Source organism: Chaetodon trifascialis, chromosome 16, assembly GCF_039877785.1.
Source record: "Chaetodon trifascialis isolate fChaTrf1 chromosome 16, fChaTrf1.hap1, whole genome shotgun sequence".
Classification (NCBI taxonomy): Eukaryota; Metazoa; Chordata; class Actinopteri; order Chaetodontiformes; family Chaetodontidae; genus Chaetodon; species Chaetodon trifascialis.
The window spans coordinates 11,851,541-11,876,778 of NC_092071.1; the positions used below are offsets into that span (position 1 = coordinate 11,851,541).

Here is a 25,238-nt window from a genome sequence, read left to right on the forward strand (position 1 = left end):
TTGAGAGAGTTTTCTGAGAAGCTGCTGTTACATTTGCTCCAAACTTGACCTGTTTTGCTCCTGAAAATTCCGCTAATCATCAATTCAACGTAGCCGTATAGGGAGCATATACTGAGCCTTTTAGCCATATTTGGCTGTAAAATGTCTCATCACAGCACTTGATAGTGACATGAGGAACATGTCTCGGGCTGACAATAAGTGAATCATCAGAAAACTTAAAAATAAAGTGAGCATCATGCTGCCTGCGGCGCTCATCAGCGTACAACACACAGAGTGGGCAGAGCGCGCACTGTTGGCTCTGTGCTGCTCAGATCTCACATCCAGCCAGCTTCACAAACATCATTGCCAGAGTTATTATTAAGCTTTCTGACCAACAGATGGAGGTGATTTTGTGCTGGAAAGGATGGCCCGGCATGTTTTTGTGCTTACAGTATGTATAAGTGTTGAGCAGGTTCGAAGGTTAAAAGGATGATGATGGTGTTGTCCCTGAATGCTCCTCGTAGCCCTGACTTTGTCACGCTTCAGCACGTTCGCTCTGGGAGAAGCAGCACCTGAAAGCAGCTTTTACTCCCCCAAACCACCTCTCATCATCATTCTGATCCCTGTTAATCTTTGGGTCAGGTGTTAGCATCACAGAGAAGCAGTTTATGTAAGCCTTAAGACTTATCTACCTGTGTGCGTGTGTGTGTTCGCTGGTGCGCGTGTACGCTTGTGTGTACATGTGTGCGTGCGATTCCTCTCATGGTTTTGAGTGTGTAACACATGAAAGCTTGCATTTTCGCTCTCATCTCTTTGCACAGTTGGTGCGCAAGCACCTGGTTATCTCTGACCGCGCACACACACACACAGCACACACATTCACTTTCAAGCCTTCTTTCTGAATGAACGTCTAACATGGTGTCAACGTGGTGCTTAAATGCGTCAGTGCGAAAGTGCTTTCCGTCTAGGCCCATGTAGCTACAACATGTTGAGCTAACATTCTTATGCATAAGTGCAAGGTTTGAAGTGAGATTAAAGAGAAGGAATATTTACTTGTAACCTTCAGAAACTCTTTCTCCAGAGCACCAAACCGAAGTCACTCTGACAGGTATTTTATCTCACAGCCCATATAAAATTTGTATGTATGCTTGCATGTACGTATTTCTTTGTATTTGTGCATCTATATGCCCAGTGTGTACCGGTTCAGGCAATGATGATGAAATATAGTCTACTTTAGGGCAACCCAGAATGAAAAAATGAAACTGATAGAAGTCGTCTAATAAGTTTCATAGATTTCAATTTGCCGGGCAGGTGAACAGAAGATGGGAGCAAATAAACCAATAATAGAGTGGCAACATACTTGAGGTGGACAAAATAGCAGGAACACCACACAGCGTAATGCAATCAATACCATGGCACCTTCGATTGATGTTTGTTGTGAACTCATTTTAAGGCTGTAGCTTGTGTTGCTGTTATATCTCATTAAGAGTCAGCGTGGTTGAGGCGCTGCTTGTGTTCCTCTTTTGTCACTTAATTTGCATGTGTTCGGCTCGAGTCTGAACGATTTTGAGAGTTTCCCTCTTCCTCTTTGACAGTTGTCCATCCATGCTTTTGCATTGTACTCCCCCTTCTCCTTTATATCATTCATTGTCAGTTTGCCATTAAAACTGATACTTACTTAATGTCGCTCACTTGTGCCACTGCCTTTCTACTCTTGATTTGCAGGGGGTGGACAAAACAGCAGGAACACATTTTGAGATGGGATGTTAACTTTTAAGAACAGAAATGTCTGAAATATCATGACAACATTTGTAAACAATACTACTGCCAAATTTTGGGGACAGAAAATACTTGAACAATCATAAATGTGGACAGAATCATCATACATGATATTTCCTGCAAATCCTTTGCAGTCAATGACTGCCTGAAGTCCATGACACAGATATCCGGTTCCTTTCCGGCCATGTTCACTTCTTGTTTTTGGGGTGCTCTGTCTTCAGTTTGGTCTTCAGCACTGATGCACGTCATCAGTTGCTGCCTTGTCTGTATGTTTAGGATACTAGGACTTCAAGATTTCAGAATTCAGTTGCCGGTTTTGTCCTGCCAACAGTCTATAATCCAAAGATATTTGATTTACAATTATATGAAGCAGAAAAAAATTTGAGATGGCAGAACTTGGAAATCTTTGTTGGAAAATAACTTAAATGATTAATCACTTAATACAATTGTTGGCAATTAACTGTATGTTAATTAACTAACTGTTTATTGGATTGTTTCTGCTCTAAAAACGGCTACGAATCTGCTCAGCCAATATGGATATGAACACCCTCAAACATCATTCAACCTCAAACAACAGTTCAGAGTCGTTGTTTTGTTTCAGAGCCAATATGCTGAAGTTGAACCACAACTATTAAAAACATTGTTTTAATAATTCTTTCTCACTCTCTCTGCAGCTGTAAATGATGGTAGAATTAATGGTGGCAGTAGGTGATATGAGGGGTTGCCGGGCCCGCTTGTTAGTAAAATCGCCAGAATGCATCCCCCTTGTTAACCTGCCACCCCCCCTCTCCATCCTGCCAGCAGCAGAGAGAGTGCAGGGGCAGAGGGGTTGTATAGCTGAATATGTCTTTCTAGTCTGCCTAACTCATTCATCTTTAATCTGACTGAGCTTTGTGCAAGTTACAATCTATGGCCTCGACCATGGTTCTGAGGTATCAGCTGTGCTGTGTATTGATAAATCCATGGTGCTGTCCATGGTGCTGAAGGAGCAGACAGATTTGTTATTGCGCCTTTTTGTCTCAGTCCTGCTCTTCTGTCAGTTTAGTCTTGGATCTGCAATATTCTCTAAACTACACACTATAAATAATGACTTCTATACTATGTTGTAGGCTGCATACACTCTGTACATATGTGTCACCTTCAGCATCAAAGTGACAAGTAGCGACATGTGGTCATGCAAGAGGATCATAGATAGACACACTGCTGTCTGTGATATTCCTCTAATATTTCAATGATCATTCAGTTGCATCTGTAAATACACACCCAGACCAAGTCACCTCTGTAACAAAATATTTAGGGGAGAAATGACATGACAGTTTTTAGTATAGGGTCAGGGGTGAGAGCCAGGGCACCCCCACTGTTAGACATTCGCAAATTGTCTACTGTATGGCAGAAAACAACCCAGTAAATATAGAAAGAACAGAAAAATCAGACAAAGAAAGGACAAAATAAAAAGACGCATAGGAACTCCTGACAGAAGTAGACACTGCAGATAGATAGATAGATTGCATTAGATTAGGAGGGGATGGAAAAGCAGGGAGAGAGACACCCAGCGATGTTGTCAGAAGCTGGCTGCCGTTGCAAGGGCTAGCTGATGAAAGCTGCTGTGGTGCCTGGCAACAGTGGAGGAGAGCTGTTACACATGCTCCATCACAACAGGACGTACAGGTAGAGAGGATCAGTGATGGAGGACCGCAGAGATAGGATCAAGGTTCAAAGATGCCCCCGCAAAGCAGAGCTCAGGCAGAACGGGGCTGGAGAGCATGGGGTTCCGATTGGATTCTTCTACCACTGTTTTCAAGATTATACCTCACCTTCTCGCTTCCTGTGAAAAAAAAAAACAACAACACATAGCTCTCAACCTTCAGCCTAATTCTTCGTGTGTGTGCCCTCTGCGTCGCCTGCTGTGTATTCCTCTAATTGATTCTGTCACATTTTCCTGTCACATGTGACACTGTCCTACTGACTTGTCAGCCCACTTAACCCGTCTCACCTTCTTTTTCTTTTCATCCGTAATCTCTCCTCACCTATTCTCGCAGTGCAGAGCGCTCGGTCTTTTTGTTCCTAACCTGCTTTTCTTCATCAAAGACACCATCTCTCTTCCACCCGCTCCCTTACTGCCTTACAGCCCAGGGTCTGTGCCATAGGCTGAGTCTTATATCCTTCCTCCACCCACTCTCCATTTGTCATTTGTCTTATATCTGCCTTCGTCTCTCCTCTCTGTCTCACTCCAGAGCAGCGCTCGTTCGCTGTTTGTTCTCGCTCTGTCTTCTATTTTCTCACTTCCTCGTGTGCACCCGCTACTTGGTTGTCACCCATTGTGGTGCTTCTCTGCTGGTTCCTCTCCATCTTTGCCTTTGTTTCGTCACATTGTCTTGCTATGTTTCCTTCATGAAACCCTCCACTCTCAAGTCCTCATCCTCTCCGTGTGTTTCCTCTCTTTTGCTTTCCTTTCCTCCCCTTTCCCCTCTTCTTTCTATTTTCTTTGCTGTATGTGGAATGTGAGGAACCCCCGTGGGGAAAAAGATGGAATTGAATTCTCATTCCTCTTTTTTGCCTCTCGCATAAGTCAAAGCTCACTCCTTGAAGACTCTTTCCCCTGCTTTCTACACTGTCCTTTCTGGTCTGTCCTTGCTCTGAGAGATAAATTGACAACTGTTAACAAGATGTACATTTGCCAGGTTAATCATCTCCTGTGGGACATATTCCTGTGTCATTATTGTTGCCATGCAGGGTGGACGGAGATATCATTTAATTTCACCAGGAGATAATTGAAACTTTTGCCCCCCCCGAACCTATTTTCTAAAGCTCTCCACCTCAGCTGCCTTGATGTGAAATGACCTTTATGGTATAATGAGCATGAAGGTCCCTGCAATCATGAATTTCATGATGAATTGTATATTTTACATTCAGCCGAGCTCTGCTCGTGTGAAATAAACTACAGTACACAAGAAAAGAAGACAAAGTTTGCAGCTATAAACAGAATTTGTGTGTGTTTGTGAGCAGCCCCTCGTATCTGGGAGTTTGTCTCAGTGTTTTATGGAGACACAAACACAAGGGACTGCAGCTTTGAGGAACAGCACCATAGAGATTAAAAGCCCTCGGGTGGTTATATTTCCACCTGCTGAGAAGGAACCCCAGTGCGACCCTAAGCAAGGCGTGTCTCTTCCCTCCAGGGAGTCCAGCAAGGGTGGCGCAATGAGGTTCTACCTTTTTTAAGATCAACACTTCCTCTCACGGGAACGCAGGTTTTTCTATATGTGTGTTTTATTTGGTGCGGGTCAACTGATCATCAGGATGAAAGAAAAGAAAGATGAGATCAATGTACCATCTGCTATGAGGACACTTTTCTTTTTCCTTCATTGTATCAATGCGATAATCTGATAATCTGAGCTTCTGGGATCTGTGCATGTGTCAGTCAACCAGGACTGAAATCGTAGGGATGATGTCTAATTCTTAAGACGTTAAGATTCACAGTTTATAGGTTGAAATTGAAATAGAAAGCATAAAAGTCTAATGAAGTTATTCAAGGTAAAACATGTAAGATGTGGCCAGAGTTACTGAGTTTTTTAAACATTGCTGGGGCTGGTGGCACAGCTTAAAGACGGTGCTGTACTAAAATGTGCAATACTAATATTACTTTTACGCAATAATGCAAATTCAGCTGTTGAGTCTGTTTACTTATTTGTTATATCTTGTTTTTTTACTGATGTTTATTGCTATTGCACTCTCCCCTTTGCTGCTGTAGCACTGCAAATTTCCCCGCTGTGGTATTGATAAAGGATTATTTTATTTTACGTCTGTCCAACCAAAAGTCTTAGATGTCGAACAATTTTTACATAAATTACCATGAATTTTTTTTAAGGTGTCTGTGCTGACCTTTTCTCTAGCCCCACAGTCAAACTGTAATTTAAATCTCTATAAGACAAATATAAAAATCCAGTGGCAGATTGCCATGGAATTTATTAAGCTCATTTACGCTTCTCAGAGGATGACTTCTTTGAACCAGAACTGGATGTGTGACAAAACTTTTTTAAGGTCAAGTGAGAAACAAGACTTTGGATTAAGCTTACTCGTGTACAGCATTGGTGGCATATAAATCGTACCCCCTGATGCTTTATACCAGCGGCGCCCAAACTTTTTCCCTTGCAGGGCCAGAACTGAAACTTAATGGTGGGCCATGGACCAAAAAGCACTTATTGTACTGTGTTGTGCCTGATGTGCTCAGATTCTGAAAATTAATGAATAATTAGGGATCCTACATATTTAAACAGCATTTTTATCTCACAAAAAATAGGCCGTTCACTAAGTGAACTCACTAAAGGTTGTCCTTACTGAACGTCCATTAGTCATGCCTTAGATTTCCCTCAAAGACTGTCAACAGCCCGCAGAGAAGCAGATGTTTGTTTGTGTTGCGTTAGTGCGGCCGCAGTGGGCAATAGCAGCATTATGAGCTTTTTCTTCAGAGAAAAAGCAGTGAAAAGGAGAAAGTTGACATAAAAATGTCTGTTGACAAATTGATTGTTGACAAAAATGAAGTGAATCGGAGTGTTTCCTTCACTGCAGGTCAAATGCGAGGCAGTGCAGCACTGCACTGTGGTCGGCTGTGGTGACTATCAATAGAAAAAAATGGTGTCTACAGAGATGTATTCACTAGATTGATGTTTTTGCTGTATGGCTGACAGATTCGCTGCAGTCAAACCCCACAACCGTCTATTCAATTTACTCTGCAGTTGGCTAGTTACTCTGGGCAAAACCAAAAAAAATGCCACAAAAAAGAGCCAACAAAACACATTTATGACTTCCAATTCCAACTTCCAGGCTTCCAATCAAATTGTTCCACATTCCTGTTGTTGCTGGTGAATGATTGCAATCACAGAAGGTCCTCACAGGTTCAGTAACACGAATGAGCGTGACTGTAAAAGTTTGCGTTCCTGCGCGTGTGATTATTTTCAGCTTAAATTTTGCATAAAACGCTCACCTCTCAGATCTGACTGCGTGTATGATCTAATGTATCCAGGCTCATCTGCATGTATTTATCACCGTCTTTTTTCTCTGTTGGTGCAGGCTTTTGAATGTCTGAAAAAAGACAACAAATCCTTTTTTATTTACAGGCACATGCATCGGCCTGGCATGGCTCCTCTCAGCTTGTTCTCATGAGACGCTGTGAATGTAGACAAAGGAATATGAACGGCATATTTCCAACCGTAATACATTATTGTATGGCTTATGCCACCTGGGCTTCCTTGATGTGCGTTTGATGTGAAACCCAGTGGCACCAGTGAGCTCTCAGACTTTGAAGAAGGTGTATCGATAAGCATGAATGTCAGATGGATCGTTGTAAAGTGGATTCGCATGAAAGACCAATTATTAATGAAAGAGACAGTTGAAGAGAAAAAGGCGGCGACACACACACGCGCACACACACTCACATGCATACCTCACCCTTGGGAAATAATCATGGTAGCTAATCCATCTCAGTAAGGTGGAATGTGCTTATTTAAATGCTTCAGTCACAAATTCATTTCACACATTCCTGAGGCTCTGTAAGTGATCAGTGAAGAAAAATAGACTCAACGCTCTTTTTCTCACCACTCTGTGAACAACATTAAAGGGTGTGAATATCTAATATGTTTTTCATCTGTTTCTCTCTCCTTCCTGTCACTCTTTCATGATCGCTTTCTTTGTTTTGTCTCCTCATCTTCCTCTCTGTCTGATTTCTTTAATCATCTGGCCTGCTCTCCCTCCCTTTTTCCTTTTCCCCGTCTGTCACTTGCTGCGTCTCTCAGGCATTGGCACCGAGGACGGCAGTGCAAAGAAGGAGGAGGATTTCAAGGGAAAGTCCCAGAGGCAGGTCCAGTTCAACCCGGGGCAGACCAGAGCCACGTGGCGGGTTCGGATACTGAGTGACGGGAAGTACGAGCAGGCGGAGACCTTCCAGATTTTGCTGTCTGAGCCGGTGATGGGAGTGATGGAGTTCCCCGCCATGGCAACAGTTGAGATCCTCGATCCGAGTGACGGTCAGTGCTGCCCATGCACACATCATGTCCTGCACTCAGCACGTACCTGAACACATTTAGGGTTAGAAGGTAACATTTAGTCAAGTACTGTACAATTTTCAGGTATTTGTACTTTACCTGATTATTTCCAGTTAATGCTACTTAATATTAAAATTCTACCCTGTGGTGTTGCCACTTTTACTTAAGTAAAGTACTTGTGGTGGTGATAATATAATGGGAGTAAATTTGTCCAGAGTTGCATCACTGTGGATAATGATTATAATCATTATAAAAATTTCCTCCATGAAATTAAAAAAAAAAAAAAAAAATTCTGAATACACCATTCATACAAAACAGGGATGCCCAAAGTTTTCTGTTTGGGATTCATATATGAAACTTTATTGGCAAATCTGTGTCAAACTAACAGATTATAAAGAGGTGTTATGCATAAAGAAATAATTAATTTAGTATCTTCCATCATAAATATGTTTATATTCAGTTTAGGGTCTCTGTTTAATTTGATGCTGATTGCAGACTCAATGGACAGACAGTACGGAGAACAGAAAATGCAAAGTAATAGAATATATCCAAAGCAGAGGCGTTTGTTTCGCCCACCTGACGGGCACATATGATTTCAGCCACCACAGAGTTTCTGACACTTACGATGCTCATCACACAAACCGTCTGCCACTCAAGTATTCCTGCTACAAGGCAGTGAAAAATGCACAACCCCTGACCATGTATCGCATTTGTTGTGGGAAGCATCAGTCGACTTGGCACTCACAGAATGAAGAACTGTCAATATAAACATTGTCGACTGTCGATATAGAGTCATGTCAAATCTGCCCTCAGGCAAGCAGGAGAAATCCAGCTTTGACATGACAGCCAGTGGAGATTTATCGTAGGGGTGAAGACGTGTTGTTGTCCTACACTCACCGGAAGTACTGAGTGCTTCAATCCTGAAACCCAACAATGCTGAAAAAAACAGTATAATTAGAGTTACATGTTTATTTATTTGTCCATTATCATCAGGCAGAAAGATTGAGTACTGACTTTCCAGTTTAGAGATGGTGAACATTAGTCAGACTCTAATAGTTAAGTATGGAAAGTGTCTCAAAGGCACACACACACACACACACACACACACACACACACACACACACACACACACACACACACACACACAAAGAGATAGAGAGAGAGAGAGAGAGAGAGAGAGAGAGAAGTCCTTTGCTTTCTCTCTTAAATAGTTTGTAATCTGCCATTTTCACTCTCCCTTTGTGTCTTTGCCTGCAAATTGAAATGTTAATGGAATATAGAGTAGTGCGACAAACTGGCTGCTCGTCACCGTCATGGCCAGATTTACACTTCTGCGGCTTTTGCACTCAGTTCTTTGTATGCATCGCTCTCCTCCTCAGTGCAACTTTTATGTAATTATAGACATGCACCAAAGATTGTAACATTGAAACCTCCATTACAGTGACACACAACAGCTGCTCTCATCACCCCCCACCCCCCATTTGTTTTCTTGAACTATCTCTCTCTCTCTCTCTCTCTCTCGCTCTCCCCCCTCACATTCTCACTCCTCAATCTATCCTCCCCTGTGGGTTAATTATGGTGTGTGTGTGGAGGGCAGGGGCTGTTTTGTTTTCTGTTATCTCCGGGGAATGTCTAATGTGACAGAGATGTGCCACTCTGTACTCTAATGGGCTCTAGCTATGATTGTGGCGTTAGCTGAACTCCAGCTTCTTTCTCTAATGATGAAAACTGGCTTTGTCTGGGCTTCTGCTTAGCCTGGAGATTCTCTCCCCAGAGGACGTGTCAGCTAGGCTAATAGCTTTTAGAGGAGGGGAGTGGATGGCTAAGCTTTAACCAAAAGCGTTCCAAAATTAAGGAGAGCATAATAAGTTGAGTTTGTTCCACAGCATGGACAGTCTCTGTTTGTCTATGTGAATGCCTGGAGCTCTTCTTTATTGTTTTCTTTTTGCTTTAGTTGTGAGAGTGTGCACCCTATACCATCATTCTGTATTAGCCCACTGCAACTTTGATTAATAACGAAGAGTGGGCTTGTCCTGTGGTGCGTTTGCCTGTGGTGCAGCCGGCACAAACTCTGTTTAATTACAGGGTATGATAGCCTAGCTTTCCTCCTGCAAAACTTTAGGATTTTCTTTCATATATAATCCATGCACAGTGCTGACAAAAGATGAAGGTGGCAGCCTGCTGTTCGACTGTTTGCTGCAAGCGGTACCGGCATCTTGCTGCAGTCAGTGGTATTTTTTTCGCTTCTTCTACAGCGAGGACGCTATATATCAGGAGAGCTGTTACTTTCCTGCATTTTGCACCAAGGTCATTCCACTAAATGATGAAGAACTGTTTTCTGTCTTGTAATTTTTTTTTTTTGTCTGAGACCACAAGGCCAGCTGCAGTCAAGCACATCCTTGTGTAATTATAAGAGCTTTGTCTCAGTTAGGATGTAAAATCTCTTGACTAATGTAGGGCACATCAAACGAGGGACTGCGTCCTGTGAGGTTGCTGTTGCATTGAGCTGTGACGTGGTGCTGTGCTGTGTTTAGTCAGCCATCAATTGTAGGTTTCTAGAGGCTGTTCTGTTTAACATTTACGGCAACATTTTAGGCATTTTAGCTCATGGGTGTAGCCAGTTTTTCAAGCTGGTGATGAGTAAAATGATCAACTATCCGAACAGCAACCAGGGAGTAGAAACTGCATCCATAGAATATTCATGAAATTATCAGTAATGGAGATGTTGATGCATAAATATAAAGACTAAATAGGTTTTTTGGTAATATTTCATATTAAGGCACACATATTGTCACATATTGGCTGTCTATGAATCATTATATAGAACTTATCAATGCCTTATTATTATGCATGAGCATATTCTACATCTGGTTGGCCATTCAGTAAGAGTTTTGCAATAAAAACCTCCTAATTACTGCTTATTGATATTAAGGAAGCTTAAGGAAGCTGCTCATGAATGAAGATCCTAATAACATAACGTTAACCCAGAGTAAGGCATTAATAGGTGGTTTAGTATGACTAATAAAGGGCTAATATGTTCCTAATATGCACACCAATAAGCAGCTTCTTAATGTTGAATATGTGTACCTCTTTATAACATGTTACCTTTTTTTTTGGTTGTTTTTAACAAGACAACTGTAGATCAGGTGCAAGTATTCCCTGTTTTACACCCGCTGTAAAAGCATGTGTTTTTTTTCGCCTCCCATGAATGTTTTAAAATGACTGCATGTTTTCCACCAGGAGGTGAACTTGACCCACTTGGCTGAAAATTTGCTTTTCTAAATCTTTGGTGGATTTTGAGGCACTAGAAGAGCGAAGTGTGAGGTGAAATGTGAAAGTACTGTGAGGAGAGGAGGTGTGCAGTATATGTGTGGAAAGAGAGAAGAAAATCAAGGTATAGTGGTGTGTGTGCACGTGTGTGCGCGTGTGTAATAGGTAAGCAGTGGACCCTAATCCCCCGCTATGAGTCCCTGTACCCCCCCTGGGGAGTGACAGATTGTGGGCAGCGACAGAAAGGAGAAATGGAGTTGAGGGGAGAAGATTGAGAGGAGAGAGAACATTTTAGGGAGAGTTACTGTGAGAGAAGAGAAATGTTTGACCCCCTGCCGTGCGTCAGATTGTCTTATGTTGATGGCTTCATCCCAAAAAGTCATCCCAGGTGCTGATGCCTTTTTTACGCCCGGTGTTGAATCAAACATCCAAATCTGTTTGTTCGCTGATTTTCCACGCTCCACCGCTTGCCATTTTAATGTTTTTCTGTTGCACAAGCGAAGCCACAAGTGTCTTGAAGTTCCAATCGTTCATTCACTCAAAAAGACAGAGCAGGTGGGGGCACAAACTCACATGCGGATCTGGGACGAGCTGAAGCTCAGTCCACTCCTTAGGATTTTTATTGGTCCCTGTGCGTCTGTGGAAAATAGCTTCAACATTTATTGTTTCTATAATGCCGGTAAGTTCCTTGCTTTGATAGATGATGCTTTCACTCCCTCTCAGTCTCTCTCTCAATCACAGACTCCTCTCAGAGGCGGAGAAGGGAGCGAGCAAAGAGAGACAGAAAATAAGAGAGATGGTGTGGCTGACCCCTCTGTGTATGGAGGAGTCAATCTGTGAAACTCCTAGCTGATTGACTCTGAGAGGCTTGCATGTGTAATTGTCTGCGACACACCAGGCAGTAAGAAAAACTTCCGGAGGGGTCCCTTTGAAGAGCACCTCTGGTTGCATCAAACCGAAAACTGTGATGGAGAGTTATTTTTGAATTTGAATAAGCACACCGCAGGACCACCACTTCAATAGATCCGAATAAAAAAAATGTCAGCTGCAGCTCGCTAATGCAGAGCTAGAACAAAAGCCTGTATCAGTCCTTGATGGCCTAATGTACTGTGGATTTTTTTGCAGATTGTTATGCATATCATTACCCTTTTCTCTTTTCCTCTGACTCCCTTCGCTTGCTCTCTTTTCTCCTCCAAACAGAGTCGACGGTGTTCTTCCCTGAGCAGATCCACTCAGTGGAGGAAGATGTGGGAGAGCTTTTCATTCCGGTGCACCGCAGTGGAGACATCAGCCAGGAGCTCATGGTGGTCTGCTACACACAGCAGGGTATGGACAAGCTTTTTTCACCTCATCTAACCCGTTTATCCTCAGTGTACCGTGCTTCCCTGCCGCTCACATCAGATGGTGAACGTTATTATTCCAGGCTCAATGAATAATTTTTGTCCACATATGCTGTAGTCACATAGATCATAGAAGTATTATTTCACAAGCGAGGATGGAGCGAGGTTCACCACTTTGTGAACACATGATTGGATAAAGGAGATTACTGCATGGAAACACAGTTCATTTGTGAATGATTGCTTTCTGCATTTTTTTACTTTTTACACAGCGTCCCAACTTTTTCTGGAATCAGGTTTGTATATCCACGTGTACGGTGGAGTGTCAGGTGCACCTGCTTCCTGTTTGGTCGCGCAAAAGAAGTCTGATTAAATACAGCCAACGCACTGGAAGAGAAGCAGCTCGCACCACATTTGCATTTTCACATGTAAGAAGTAGCAGCATAAGCTCAGAAGCATCACAATTAGTTGTTATCTGGTGCCTTTTCCAAGTTTTGCACTCATTTATGCAAAACATTAACATGCTCCCACACAACCTCCACAGCGGCTCCAATCTCCGTGTGATCGTTCAAATGACTTTCAATTATTTGCAGCTGGCAAGGGCAGCCGTGTTTATGTTGTCCTCACGCAGTCAGAAATAGATTTAGAGAAAACATGAAGGGATATTGCACACGCTGATTAGCCTAATGAGCCTATTGTTGAATGTCAAGAGGCTGTAATGACTCAACCACAGGTTTGATTTTGAGAAGACCTGTGGGGGTGGTCTGCTTCCGTCGTGTTCTGGCATTAAAACTATCCTGTGATGGTCTGTTTTAAATGATGAATATCTTGTGTTCTTCACTGTCCTCACCTCTTCCCTCTGAAGGTTCTGCCACGGGGACGATTCCCACCACCGTCCTGTCATACTCGGACTACATCTCCCGGCCGGAGGAGCACGGCAGCATCCTTCGCTTCGACAAGGGTGAGAGGGAGAAGCAGTGCCGCGTGATGATCATCGACGACTCTCTGTACGAGGGAGAAGAGAGCTTCAATGTCACCCTATCACTGCCTGTCGGAGGGCGTCTGGGAATGCACTACTCTACCACCAAGGTCAACATCTTGGAAGATATGGATGATGGTAAGGCATGCTGATGCTGTGCTGCTGCAGTAATATGTATGTGTGTGCCAGTAGGTAATTCATTTCTGTGTTTACTCATTTCCCCAATGTGTCTTTTTCCAGTGATTGGTCTGTGCAAGTTGTAACATGTTTTATAGAAAACCTTTAAAACGTAGCTCTGGTTCAACACTTCGAATGTGATGTACACAAAATCACGTGGATGGGAGGTCATGGTGGACTTTCCAAGATGTGTTTTGTCTCCAAAGAGAGGCTGAGAAGATTCAGGTTATTTCTGATCGGTGTGTAGGGCTTTCAGGTGAAACCGCACATGCCTGTGGACACATACAGGTGCGTGTACACACAGTGTGCAGGTGTGACTTGGCTGTGGTAGAAAAAGTTCTCTCAATTAAGCTTGTTGGAAACACTCTTACATGTTTAGACGCTCACCCTGCACCCACAGCAGACAGATGGAGTGAAACTCCCGTCTCGCTGTCACTTAAGCAGGTTTTAATTACAATCAAGACTCACACGGAAGTCCGATGGGACTGCATTATCGCTCATGTCCCTGGTCTGTTTTCATCCTGTAAGAGCATCGCACGGGCAAAATAGATTACATCTTCTGAAAGGCAGAGAAATGTGGACAGGATTTACCAGGGGAGGGACAGGCCTGCTGGGAAATACCTATTCCAATCTACAGACCCTCGCCAGTGTCTCACTATTCTGCATTGACTTGCTTTATAGACTTAGAGAGATTGAATGCCTCCACTCAAAGTTTTGTGTTAAATGTCATGGTATGGATTGTTAGAGTAAAGCACATTTTTCCTGGAGAAGAGAGAACAGCGGTGAAATGAATGTGAGTCAGATACCAGCAACGTGACTTAACAACATCAAGGCCTTATAGATGTCAAGGAAGTCTTTCCTGCGTGGCTCTTATTGTTCAGAGTTATAAACTCACCCACCCATCTGCCGTCTGACTAGAGATATGCAAACTGTAAAATATGCCCTGGTTTCCTGTTTCCTGTGTAAAGTCAGAGTAAGACTTTAAGCCCCGCAGTGCTTGCCAATATTTAAAGATGAGTTCCGAGGAAGATATATCATCAAATGAATAAGATCTAATTGACTTACATCTCGTCCAACTGAGTGTAAATGTCTTGTTTTCACTGGCTACGATGCTCCAGATGGATGTTTCATTCTCTCTATTTATACTTACCTTGTTAAGGAGAAATTTACCTCGTTATTCGCCATATTGTGTTGAGGAAATGAACATCTGCATTTGGCTGCCATCCAAAATAACTATACAGGAAAGAAGAGGCAATTTTTTTTAGGCAGAGCAAGGAGAGGAGTAATATTCAAAGCCTTTATTTAGTAGTCTGGCATATTGGTTAAAACTTGCAAAAACCTTTCAGACTGGTTTCAGGCAGTGGTGGAAAGTAACTAAGTACATTTACTCAGGTACTGTACTTGTACAGTGTCTAGGTATTTGTACTTAACTTGAGTTTTCTGTTACTGTTTCTGTTACTTTATTCCTCTCCTCCATTACATTTCAGCGGAAATATTCTACATTCTACCCCACTTTGTTTATTTATTTGTTAATAAGTTACTAATTACTTTGAGATTAATCAACAAACAACAATATAATATAACCAACCATCCATTTTCTATACCCGACTATCCCTTTTGGGGTTGCGGGGGGGCTGGAGCCTATCCCAGCTGTCAACGGGCGATAATATAATATAATATAATATAATATAATATAATATAATATAATATAATATAATATAATATTAAATTAAGATGTGAACGGCAGTATATAAGGTAGTTAGAATTAACCTCACCGTTTGATGTACACATGAAGGCACCAATAATGAAGCCAATAATATTAATCCAATCATATTACATGTTTTATTCTGAAATGGGCCATTTGAATGATGAATACTTGAACTTGTGGTTCTTTAAGTATATTTCAATGCCAATACTTTTGTTCAAAAGTAAAATATTGAAGGACCTTTACTTGTAATAAAGTGCTTTTCCCACCATTGATTTCATCCCACAGGGTCTTCATTGGGTTGAAATAATAAACAATATTACATCACATAATAAGGTAATCAACAGATAACAATAGAGGGGATGTGGGTGTCATCAGTGCAAGTTTCCTCAGCCTGAAAACACTTTTTTTTAGCAGTATGTGGGTCAGGGTGTATCTCCAAGTTAAGATTTTAAAAATGTTAAATTCTTTTAGTGACATTTGACTATTTTCCTCTCAGAGGACTCTCAGTCTTCCATCCTCGTAACTCTTTCATTTAGTCATAAATTGTTTGTGGCGGAAAGAATAGTGTCAGAGAGGACTTGTCATATAGTGCCAAACTGCAGACTGGGATAAATAAAACAATGACGGCTTACAACTGAGAACTCATTTAGGGATACAAACAATTGTGCCAAATTGAGTGTGTGTGTGTATGCATGTGTGCATTTGTATGTGTGTGTGTGTGTGTAGAAGCATCTGGGGGCTAGTTAACAAGAAACATGACACACTGTCTGATTGTTAGTAAATTGTCAGATGACTTCAGACGTGGTGCTGAGTTCAAAGGGATGGAAATGTGTTTGTGAAAGCCCAACTCCAGTGAGAGATGATGTGTCATTTTTAGCCTCCCGGAGGATAATACACCGTCTGACAGCGCTCTAATACCTGAACCCAGCCAGTCAAACTGCAGCCTCCTTCACTTTAGTACAAACTCAAGTCGGCGAGGAAAATAGTGAAAACAAGAGTTACGACGCTGCGTGTGTGCTTGCCTGCGCCTGGCGTGCATGCGTGTTTATGTGCATGCACGCCACGTTACGGCTGGCTCTCGAATTCTGCATCAAAAGTAAGTGGTGAGAAAAGCACTTGTGTGACTGCTACTGCTCTCTCTAGCCCCATTTTTCCTTCCCCCAGGTCAAAGTCAAGTTTAGTCTGCCATTTTCCTTCCATCTATTCCTCCACTACTACACACACACACACACACACACACACACACACACACACACACACACACATCACACTTTCTCTCACTTTAGCTGAAAAAAAAAAAAAGACCCAGGGGTGTCTGCTAGATTTAGTGCTTTATCAGATTAAACTCAACAGTACCTGTCTCCTGGAGTGTTGTGCTCCGCATGGCTGCACACTCTGACTCAAAGTGAGTGTTGTCATCTCCTTGTGCCCTGCCAAGAAGAGAGGACAGTCAGGCCCTCTCAGCCGGGTGCATATGGCCACAGCTGAGTTTGTAGAATTGTAGATTAGCTCAGAGTATTTCTTGGAAACCCAGTCCTTCATTTAAATACTAGGGCAGCCTTACTGTTGGTCACACTCCTGAAGCAGCAGAATTGCTTGCTCATTGCTCGTTCGTACATTATATGCCCCCGCTGCAGATAGAAAGTGTTTTTTCTCAACTTTAGGGGGTGGACTGCAGTGGACTTGAAACTTTTGTTTCACCTGCTGTCATTATATGGCAACACATTCGATGCTTAAACCAACTTTAATATGTTTCTATTATGCACGCATGCCATCTGATAGCACATATTCTCAATTACAAGCAGCAAGTCGTGGCCCTCTTCTGCTTATCTGTTCATTTTCTCCCTTAATTTAGCCTCCTGTAACATGCAGCATGCAAATTAAATAAAAACAAGCAAAGAAAATGGAAATGGAAATGGAAATGGAAATGGAAATGGAAATGGAAATGGAAATGGAAATGGAAATAGTCAACAATTTGCACATTAGCATGTAGTGTAACGACAAACTTCAATAACCTAATAATGGGGCAAAGATTCAAAGGTTCACAACCTGTTTCATTGTATTAATAGTTTAAGGTCTGAAGAGGTAAACCTGTCCGGCATTTCAGACTATAAAGCAAAAATTGGATAAAAGTCAGAAAAATAAACATGATGTCTGTGTCAGAACTCAATTTCCTACCTTCTTAATCATTTTGCATGCCTTATATGTATGAATTTTTGCTCCAAGCACTAATGGGAAGCTTTAAACATAAAGAAAAGCACTTCAGATGCCTGAGTAATACTTAAAGACAACATTTCTGAGTCACCTCCTTCCAACAGCAGCTGAGAATGCTCTATAAACTGTATTTAACGGTGCAGTGACACACAAACAGCTACAGACACCCACACATAGTAATTATCACAATTTGGCTTTACACCTTCCCCAGACCTCACACATGCTTCAGAGTGCTAAACCGCAGGCGTGGTCCCAGAGGGGAGAGAGGATGCAGTTCTCACTCATCAGTCACCACTCAACCCCCCTCTTGGGGTGTCAGGAATTTGTCATCCGCGGGTGCAGTCGGGACATGTGTGAACGCAGACATGTATATCAGCAGCGAAGGAGAAGCTTCCTCTCTGAGGGCAAAAAGGAACGCAGTTTACAGATATGCCACACGTTTCCGCTGCTATTGCAGAGGCGTTCATTAACGCAATAATGATCATCCAAAAATAAAACTTACCAGCTCACACACTGTTTGGAGTATTTGGTGAGGTGATTTAATCTAAGTGTTATTCTCACCTACACAATCTGTAATGTTCCTTTCACTATTGTGCAAATACACAGACCTGATTTGCATTACAAACCAGAGCTGCATCTGTTAGGTGAAGCTGTGTGTAGGAGGAAAGCATATGGAATAAAGACAGATAGATGCATTGAGAAAACAAGTCTCGGGATGGAGCGAGAGGACGCAGGCGGCACCTGATCTGTGATACTCGCTGAGTGCTCTTGCCCTCGGCTACCACTTATTAAGTTGAGAGCCAAAATTTACTCTGCAGTAAATTTTCTCATTCCTTTAGTTATGTACACTATTCTTAGCTTTTGTTATCTGGCCCAGTTAAAGTATATAAATAAAATATGAAAGTATATAAGAGTGATACTCAGGAAGAAAAAAAAAATCTCTGGACTGCTGAAGTGTTTGATCATGACACAAAAAAATGATAATACGCGTGCTATTTTTGGATTATATGCCAGGATATAATAAAGGCGCCGAGTGAGAGAGAGTGGCAGCTTAAAACAGAGACAGAAGAACTTTTATTCTGTCGGTTTTTTGGACTTGACAGGGGGGTTTGTGAAAGATGAAGCTGTCAAATACACATTGGACTGCCTCCACTTTGCTGCCTCAGGAAACAATGCCAGTTCAAACAAGCCTTTGAGCCATCTAGGGGGCCTCTTTCTCTCTGTCTCACCATCTCACTATGTCACATTTGGAGAAAGACACACACACACACACACACACACACACACACACACACACACACACACACACACACACACACACACACACACACACACACACACACACACACACACACACACAAGCCTTGTTTTTCAGTGCTAACTGCATCCTCTTTTGTTGAAAGTACTTAGTGGTTTCTGTCAGAAGAATGGTAACAATGAGGTGGGATGAAAGGCCAGGAAAGGTTGAAAGGTCATGCCTCCCTGCAGTTTAACTTCAGACTAATGGGCTGTCGCTGTTTGACCTCTGTATCCGGCTGCTGGCTTTACAAATGAATTATGTCAGACTGCGGGTGGCAGCTGACAGGTCTAATGTTACCACAGGTGCACGCGTAAGGAGAGAAGACAAGTTGAATTAAGTAAAGTAAAGTAAAAAAAGTTGTAAATGTGAACCCTGCTACCAAGGTTCGTCAAGTACAAAAAGCAACACGAGACAACTATCAGAGCACTAAAAAGGCCACCTGTGTCCAAATGTGGAATAATAAATAAAAGCTCCAGAAGTATTTAATATGTTAAACAGTCAGGATGTCAGACACAGTAAAACTGCAGCAACAAACAAGCACAGGTAGAAAGTACAGGGAAATTATGAACGTGCAATGTACAATAAACAAGATTATAAAGGAATGAACAAATACTGCTGATTTATTTTTTTATTTTTTTCTTACTTTTCTCTCCAGCTCCAGTGTTTTACTTTGGAGAGGTAGAGTATCACGTGGATGAGAGTGATGGATATGTGGAGGTCAAAGTGTGGAGGACAGGAACAGATCTGTCCAAGACTGGAACCATCACAGTTCGGTCTCGCAAGGCTGAGCCCGTCTCTGCAGAAGGTGAGCTCCCAGCCGTGTGGTCAAGTGTCGCTTGTGCTTGGAAACCATTGAACTTACTGTAGCGATGAGATCATCAGCCGGCATTCTGTATGTCTGTTCAGCCTCTCATTGCTTTTTCTGACCCTTCATACCTGTGCTTCCTCCAGCTGGTATTGACTACGTGGGCATCAGTCGTAACCTGGACTTTGCTCCGGGCGTCAGCATGCAGACGTTCAGGGTCATCATTCTGGATGACCTGGGACAGCCGGAGCTGGAGGGAACTGAGAGCTTTGAGCTTGTCTTGCGTATGCCAGTGAACGGCATCCTGGGAGAACCTGGGAAGGCTGCAGTTTTCATCAATGACTCGGTGTCTGACTGTAAGTGAATCTTACTGTATCTTTTTTCAACTTCAGTATGATGTTTGTAGCCATGCTATTGAATGAAATGGTCTTGAAATTTGGTAAATCCATGGTGCTGAGGAGATGAATCCCAGTGAGTTTAATGATCCTCTGATTTTTCCTCTGGTGCAACCAGCAGTTTTCACTTATCCTGTGAAATATTTAAACATCTAGTCGATGAATTGATGCAAAGTTTTGCACAGATATCCATGCCCCCCTCAGGATGAATTGCACTAACTTTGGTGATCTTTGACTTTTCATGTTTGTATATTGATGTTAGCCTTTAGCTCAAAGCTTTGCGAAGTACAGCCTCACAGAGCTTCTAGCGTGGCTGTGGAGTCTTGTTTTTCTGTACTGTTAATATATAATTTGAACACTTAATTGCATTTTGTATCAAGTTTGTTGTGTATATCTTCCCCAAGTGCTGAAAAGCTGTATGAAAGTCTTAAAAACAACTGTCTTGGAAACATGTTTTTCTAGCTTTTGTTCTAGCTTTTCTAGACAAATTCTGTACACTTCAGTTCAGCTGTTATAAACACAACTAAGCGATGAATTTGTCACTTTTCATTTACTGTTTATTCATAGTTTAGCAAAGGTCATTACAGATGTTTGACCAGAAAAAAGCTTCCCATGACAGCCATGTTATTTAATTTGCTTTTTAAAATCAGCCCAGACAGCATGGGAGGTGTTATTACTGCCTCTGTCATACTGTATGTGATGATTAATCTCACCTGTTGATTGACAGTGCCAAAGGTGCAGTTCCGCGAGCCAGTGTACACCGGAGAGGAGAGTGACGGTCAGATCACAGTGACAGTGTACCGCAGTGGCGACATCAGACACAAATCCACCGTCCGCTGTTACACCCGTCAGGGCTCGGCAGAGGTCGCCTCTGACTTTGATGAGCGACCCAACACGGACGCATCTGTCATCACTTTCTTACCAGGTGATCCAGTAAAATCACACTTTTTTTTTTTTGATTTAACAGGTCTTCAAACTTGACACCTTTTTAATGAAATAAACAGCTCTAAACTGTTTTGTTTTTTTTTTTTGTCACGCAATGTTTGCAAAATCAACAGTGCCTTGCAGGCAGGGGCTTGCAAGTATATGTTACCTACTGTGCTGTCAGTTCTTAGTATTTCTTTCCACAACATGTGCGAACAGCTTCCAGAAACTCTTGAGGAACTGCACAAAGTGAGAAAAAGTTATATAAATAAGATGTTATATGCTGTAACAAGGAAAAAAGAAGAATTATTGTAGAACTTATTTTATCCTTTCTCCCACCTCAAATTTTTCTGACATGTCCCGTCATCGCCATGTCGCTGTGCACTCTAGGCGAGGCGGAGAAGCCATGTATTCTGTCACTGGTTGATGACACGCTGTACGAGGAAGGAGAAGAGCTGCGGTTGGTCTTAGGCAACCCGAAGAGCGACTCACAGTTTGGCGCATCAGTGGGAGCTCTGAATGAGACCCTGGTGAAAATCAAGGACACGGCTGACAGTAAGTGAGACGAAGAGGGGGAAACGGCGGTGGGGGGAAGGCGGGAATGAAATAAAAAGACATTAATCCAGCTTTTTTTTATGAATAACTGAGCAATTCTGGTTCTAATTTATCATTGTCATCATCAGTAATAGTTAAGGGAGTGATATTTAAAGTTTTCTGTCCATAATCAGACAATTTGAGTTATATATTTCTCCCTTTCTGTTGTGCCTTAGAACCCATCATCCGTTTCTTTGAAACCAAATTCAGTGTTAGTGAACCAAAGGAAGCCGGCGCTGTGGCAACTGTGAGGATCCCTGTGGTACGAGTGGGTGACACATCAAAAGTGTCAGTGGTCCGTGTTCACACCAAAGATGGGTCAGCTATCTCAGGAGAGGACTACTACCCCGTGTCTCAAGGTAAACAATACAGCGTCCTCTTATGCCTCTCAGGGACGAAAGAACACCGGGGTGTTTAAATATTAAAGAAGTGGGGTAATGCAGTGCAGACTTTTCAAATCCAGCTGCAATTAAAGAGCTTTATCATGCAACAGAAATGTGATTTACTACCTGAGAGACTAACAACTGCATCCAGCATGCTTTGCAAAAGTAAATGGGCATGTCCTACCACATAAAACCACTCCAAAACCTTGACAGCACCACTAGTGTTTAAACACTCCACATGATGCATTCATTACCTTTATTCTTACTGGCCTTCAGCTATCCTTCTGATAATTTCTGTTGAGCATTTGCAGCAGCTAATAAGAGAGGTTGTGAAACAAGGCCCCCCTAGCAATGTTAAATTAATGGAAATGACCATAGGGATTTATTTGGGCGAGGGCCATTGATTTCTAATTTCATCCCAAATGGGGAAAAGTAATTTCTGCAGTAGTCCAGTGGAGGGTCATGCAATTTTTAATTGAATTTCAGTAGTTTTTCATGCTTTGTCAGCAGGGTGAAATCTTCCTCTCCATCCACTCAGCTTTTAGTGCAGTGAACCTTTCTTAGCTTAATCAAGGCTTGAAATATTTATATGACTGCTTTCAGTCTATTCAAATCGTACCTGCCTACCCGCCGTTCAAATAGTGCCAATTTCCCAGCAGTTTTGAATCATACAGTGTTGAATTTCTCATTTTGCCCAATATTTTCTCAGTGCAGCACATTTCCAATGCAACGCTCTGCAACTTATCTTGCAAGAATATTGGCCACCTTTAACGCTATGCAAATAGAAACCTGCAATGCTTTTTAACTGTGATATATTCCTCTGAAGCAATAAAACATGATTTGGGCTAACCTGTGAGGCTTTTTATTTCTTTGTGGAAACTCAACTCAGCAAAAACAAAAAGAGAGAAACTTGGCCACCTGACTTTTTCTTTTCTTTCTGACTCAAGTTGCCAGCACAGTTAATGCATTGCGCTTATTTTAATATAAACTATATTGTGTGTATTGATCAGCTGTTTCTGTGTTTTTGTGTGTCCAGACATTGAGTTCAAACAGGGGGATAAGGAGCATGTGGTGGAGGTGGAGGTGCTGTTTGATGGAGTCAGAGAAATGAGGGAAGCCTTTACCCTCCACCTGAAGCCTGATGAAAACATGGTGGCTGAAACTCAGGTCAGGAGCGTGTTAATGCCTAACCATCACACAGCAATCACACAAAATCCAGATATGGAATTTCAGCTTGATGAAAAAGTAAAGAGATGAAAAACTTTTTTTTTTTCTCATTTGACCCACATTTATCCAGGTCAGTCACAATGAGATCAGGGATCTCTTTTACAAGGGTGTCCTGACCGAGACAGAGCAGCACTTTCCTGTAGCTGCAGCCAAAAGAGCGATGAAAACATTTCACAATAAATAATAGATTATCTATGAAAACAAAACAGCGAGCAGCAGAAGAAGAAGAGGCAGCGTGAGAGAAATAAGAGAGAAGGGTAACTAGAGAAGCCAGGAATCAGGCGAGACTGCAAGATTGTAAACACATCCAGCCCCGTGATGAGTTTAATCGTTTCACTGAGCCTAATTGGTGGTGTCTTGCTTCAGAGACAGCGCTGTGTCGCTACTTCTCATTAGTCTTACACCTCTTTTTCTGGAACAGGTAACTAAAGCGATAGTTTACATCGAGGAGACCAACAGCATGGCTGATGTCACCTTCCCCTCCCTGCCTCATGTGGTGTCGCTGCTCCATTACGACAACGCCGCCAGGACAGCAGACAACCTCCACCCTCCAGCTGGTTACCCTGTCATCTGTGTCACAGTGAGTCAAAGTAATCGCGATGTTCACACAAGTGGCTTTGGAGATATCTTTGGAATTGGACTGCCTGCTGCACAGAAACAGAACACTTGACGGACTGCGGTTAAATTTGTAGGATTTTTGCATAATGAGGCAGCAGGACCTAATCAGAACCCACATCCTCTGGGAGCCGAGGGGACATTGTTATCCCTCAGGAGCCACATTTTTTCTTTAGCCAAAGTTAAATCGTCCTTCCGGAGTTGGCCAGTCTGTCCTTAAAAGACACATTACACAGTTTAGTAGGGCACAGTCCGCGTGCTTTCATACACAGGAGAATACCTTCCACTCTTGAATACAGGCTCAGTGAGATGCTTAAATGGATTTTTGTGATGTGTTAAGACATTTGCTTCTCAGGTGACTGCCATGTCTGGCCATGTGACTTTGTGTGTGTGTGAGTGTGTGTGTTTCACTGCGTTGTGGTCAGGGAGACAAAATGAAGTAATCTTGTCAAAAAGTGAAGCGTTGAGTGCTACATCAGGAGGCACGGTGTCAACAGGTTTAAAAGTATATCTAGGGAAGCACTTCAAAAGCTCAGCCTTCCGTCCCATAATCTCTGTTTTTCTACTTATGAAAAGCATTTCCACCCGTTTAAATGCAAAAACGTAGCACACTGAAACATCTGGATTTCCTTGGCAACAGCCACTCACTCGTTTGTATTCTGTGCCTCTCTCTCCTTTTGTCCTCTGGCATCTGCTGTATCCTTCCCATCTCTGTGCTGTCCCTGCCCACCCGCCCACTCCGGCTATATTCCTCATCCAGGCTTGCAACACAAAATACCCAGACTATGACAAGACGGGCTCTATCTGTATCAGCGAGCATATCAACAATACCTTGACCCGCTACCGCTGGCTCATCAGCGCCCCAGCTGGCCCTGATGGCGTCACCAGTCCCATGAGGGAGGTGGACTTTGACACCTTCTTTACATCCTCCAAGATGATCACATTGGACTCAGTCTACTTCCAGGCAGGCTCCAGGGTCCAGTGTGCCGCTAGGGCTGTTAATTCTAACGGGGATGAGGGTTTGGAGCTCACCAGCCCCATTGTCACTATCAGCCAGGAGGAAGGTGAGGACAGAACAATGAACAGCCATGTCTACGTCTTACATTGCCAGTTTTCAAGGGGAAAAATTAAACAGAGCTTTGCCCTGTTGTTACAATGAGAAACAAAAGGGCTTTGTTCTGCAAGCATCACGAATATTCAGAAATAGTGTTTTTGAATGAACAGTGCCTACTGTACGGTTCAGCTGTGCAACAAACACTTTAAAGAAAAATACGCCTAAATCACTGGAAAGTATTGACAGTGCAGCTTTTTGGGCCCATTATTTTAAACATCGCTTGTTTTTCAGCTATATAAGACCCAAAATAATGATAGAAAGTGGTGGAGCCACTTTATAAAAATCAAGTAAACGGCCTGCATTCTAGATGTTGATTGAAGCATGGAAGTGTTACAAGCAAAATGCAATTAAAGCATCAAAAGTAAAAGTATGCAATTTGCCCCTGTGAGTGTTAAAGTAT

The 25,238-nt window shown here is 42.4% G+C and overlaps 1 protein-coding gene across 1 annotated transcript in view; it reads left to right on the plus strand.

Annotated features, from left to right (window-relative positions):
* Window positions 1-25,238, plus strand: part of frem2a (FRAS1 related extracellular matrix 2a) — a 57,193-nt gene that overhangs the window by 21,619 nt on the left and 10,336 nt on the right. The window contains exons 4-14 of the mRNA XM_070983807.1: window positions 7,548-7,778; window positions 12,267-12,392; window positions 13,269-13,520; window positions 19,437-19,586; window positions 19,733-19,942; window positions 20,709-20,906; window positions 21,296-21,460; window positions 21,676-21,858; window positions 22,919-23,049; window positions 23,531-23,689; window positions 24,485-24,788. Coding sequence (XP_070839908.1) covers window positions 7,548-7,778; window positions 12,267-12,392; window positions 13,269-13,520; window positions 19,437-19,586; window positions 19,733-19,942; window positions 20,709-20,906; window positions 21,296-21,460; window positions 21,676-21,858; window positions 22,919-23,049; window positions 23,531-23,689; window positions 24,485-24,788 — 2,109 coding nt within the window. The remainder of the gene's footprint in view (window positions 1-7,547; window positions 7,779-12,266; window positions 12,393-13,268; window positions 13,521-19,436; window positions 19,587-19,732; window positions 19,943-20,708; window positions 20,907-21,295; window positions 21,461-21,675; window positions 21,859-22,918; window positions 23,050-23,530; window positions 23,690-24,484; window positions 24,789-25,238) is intronic.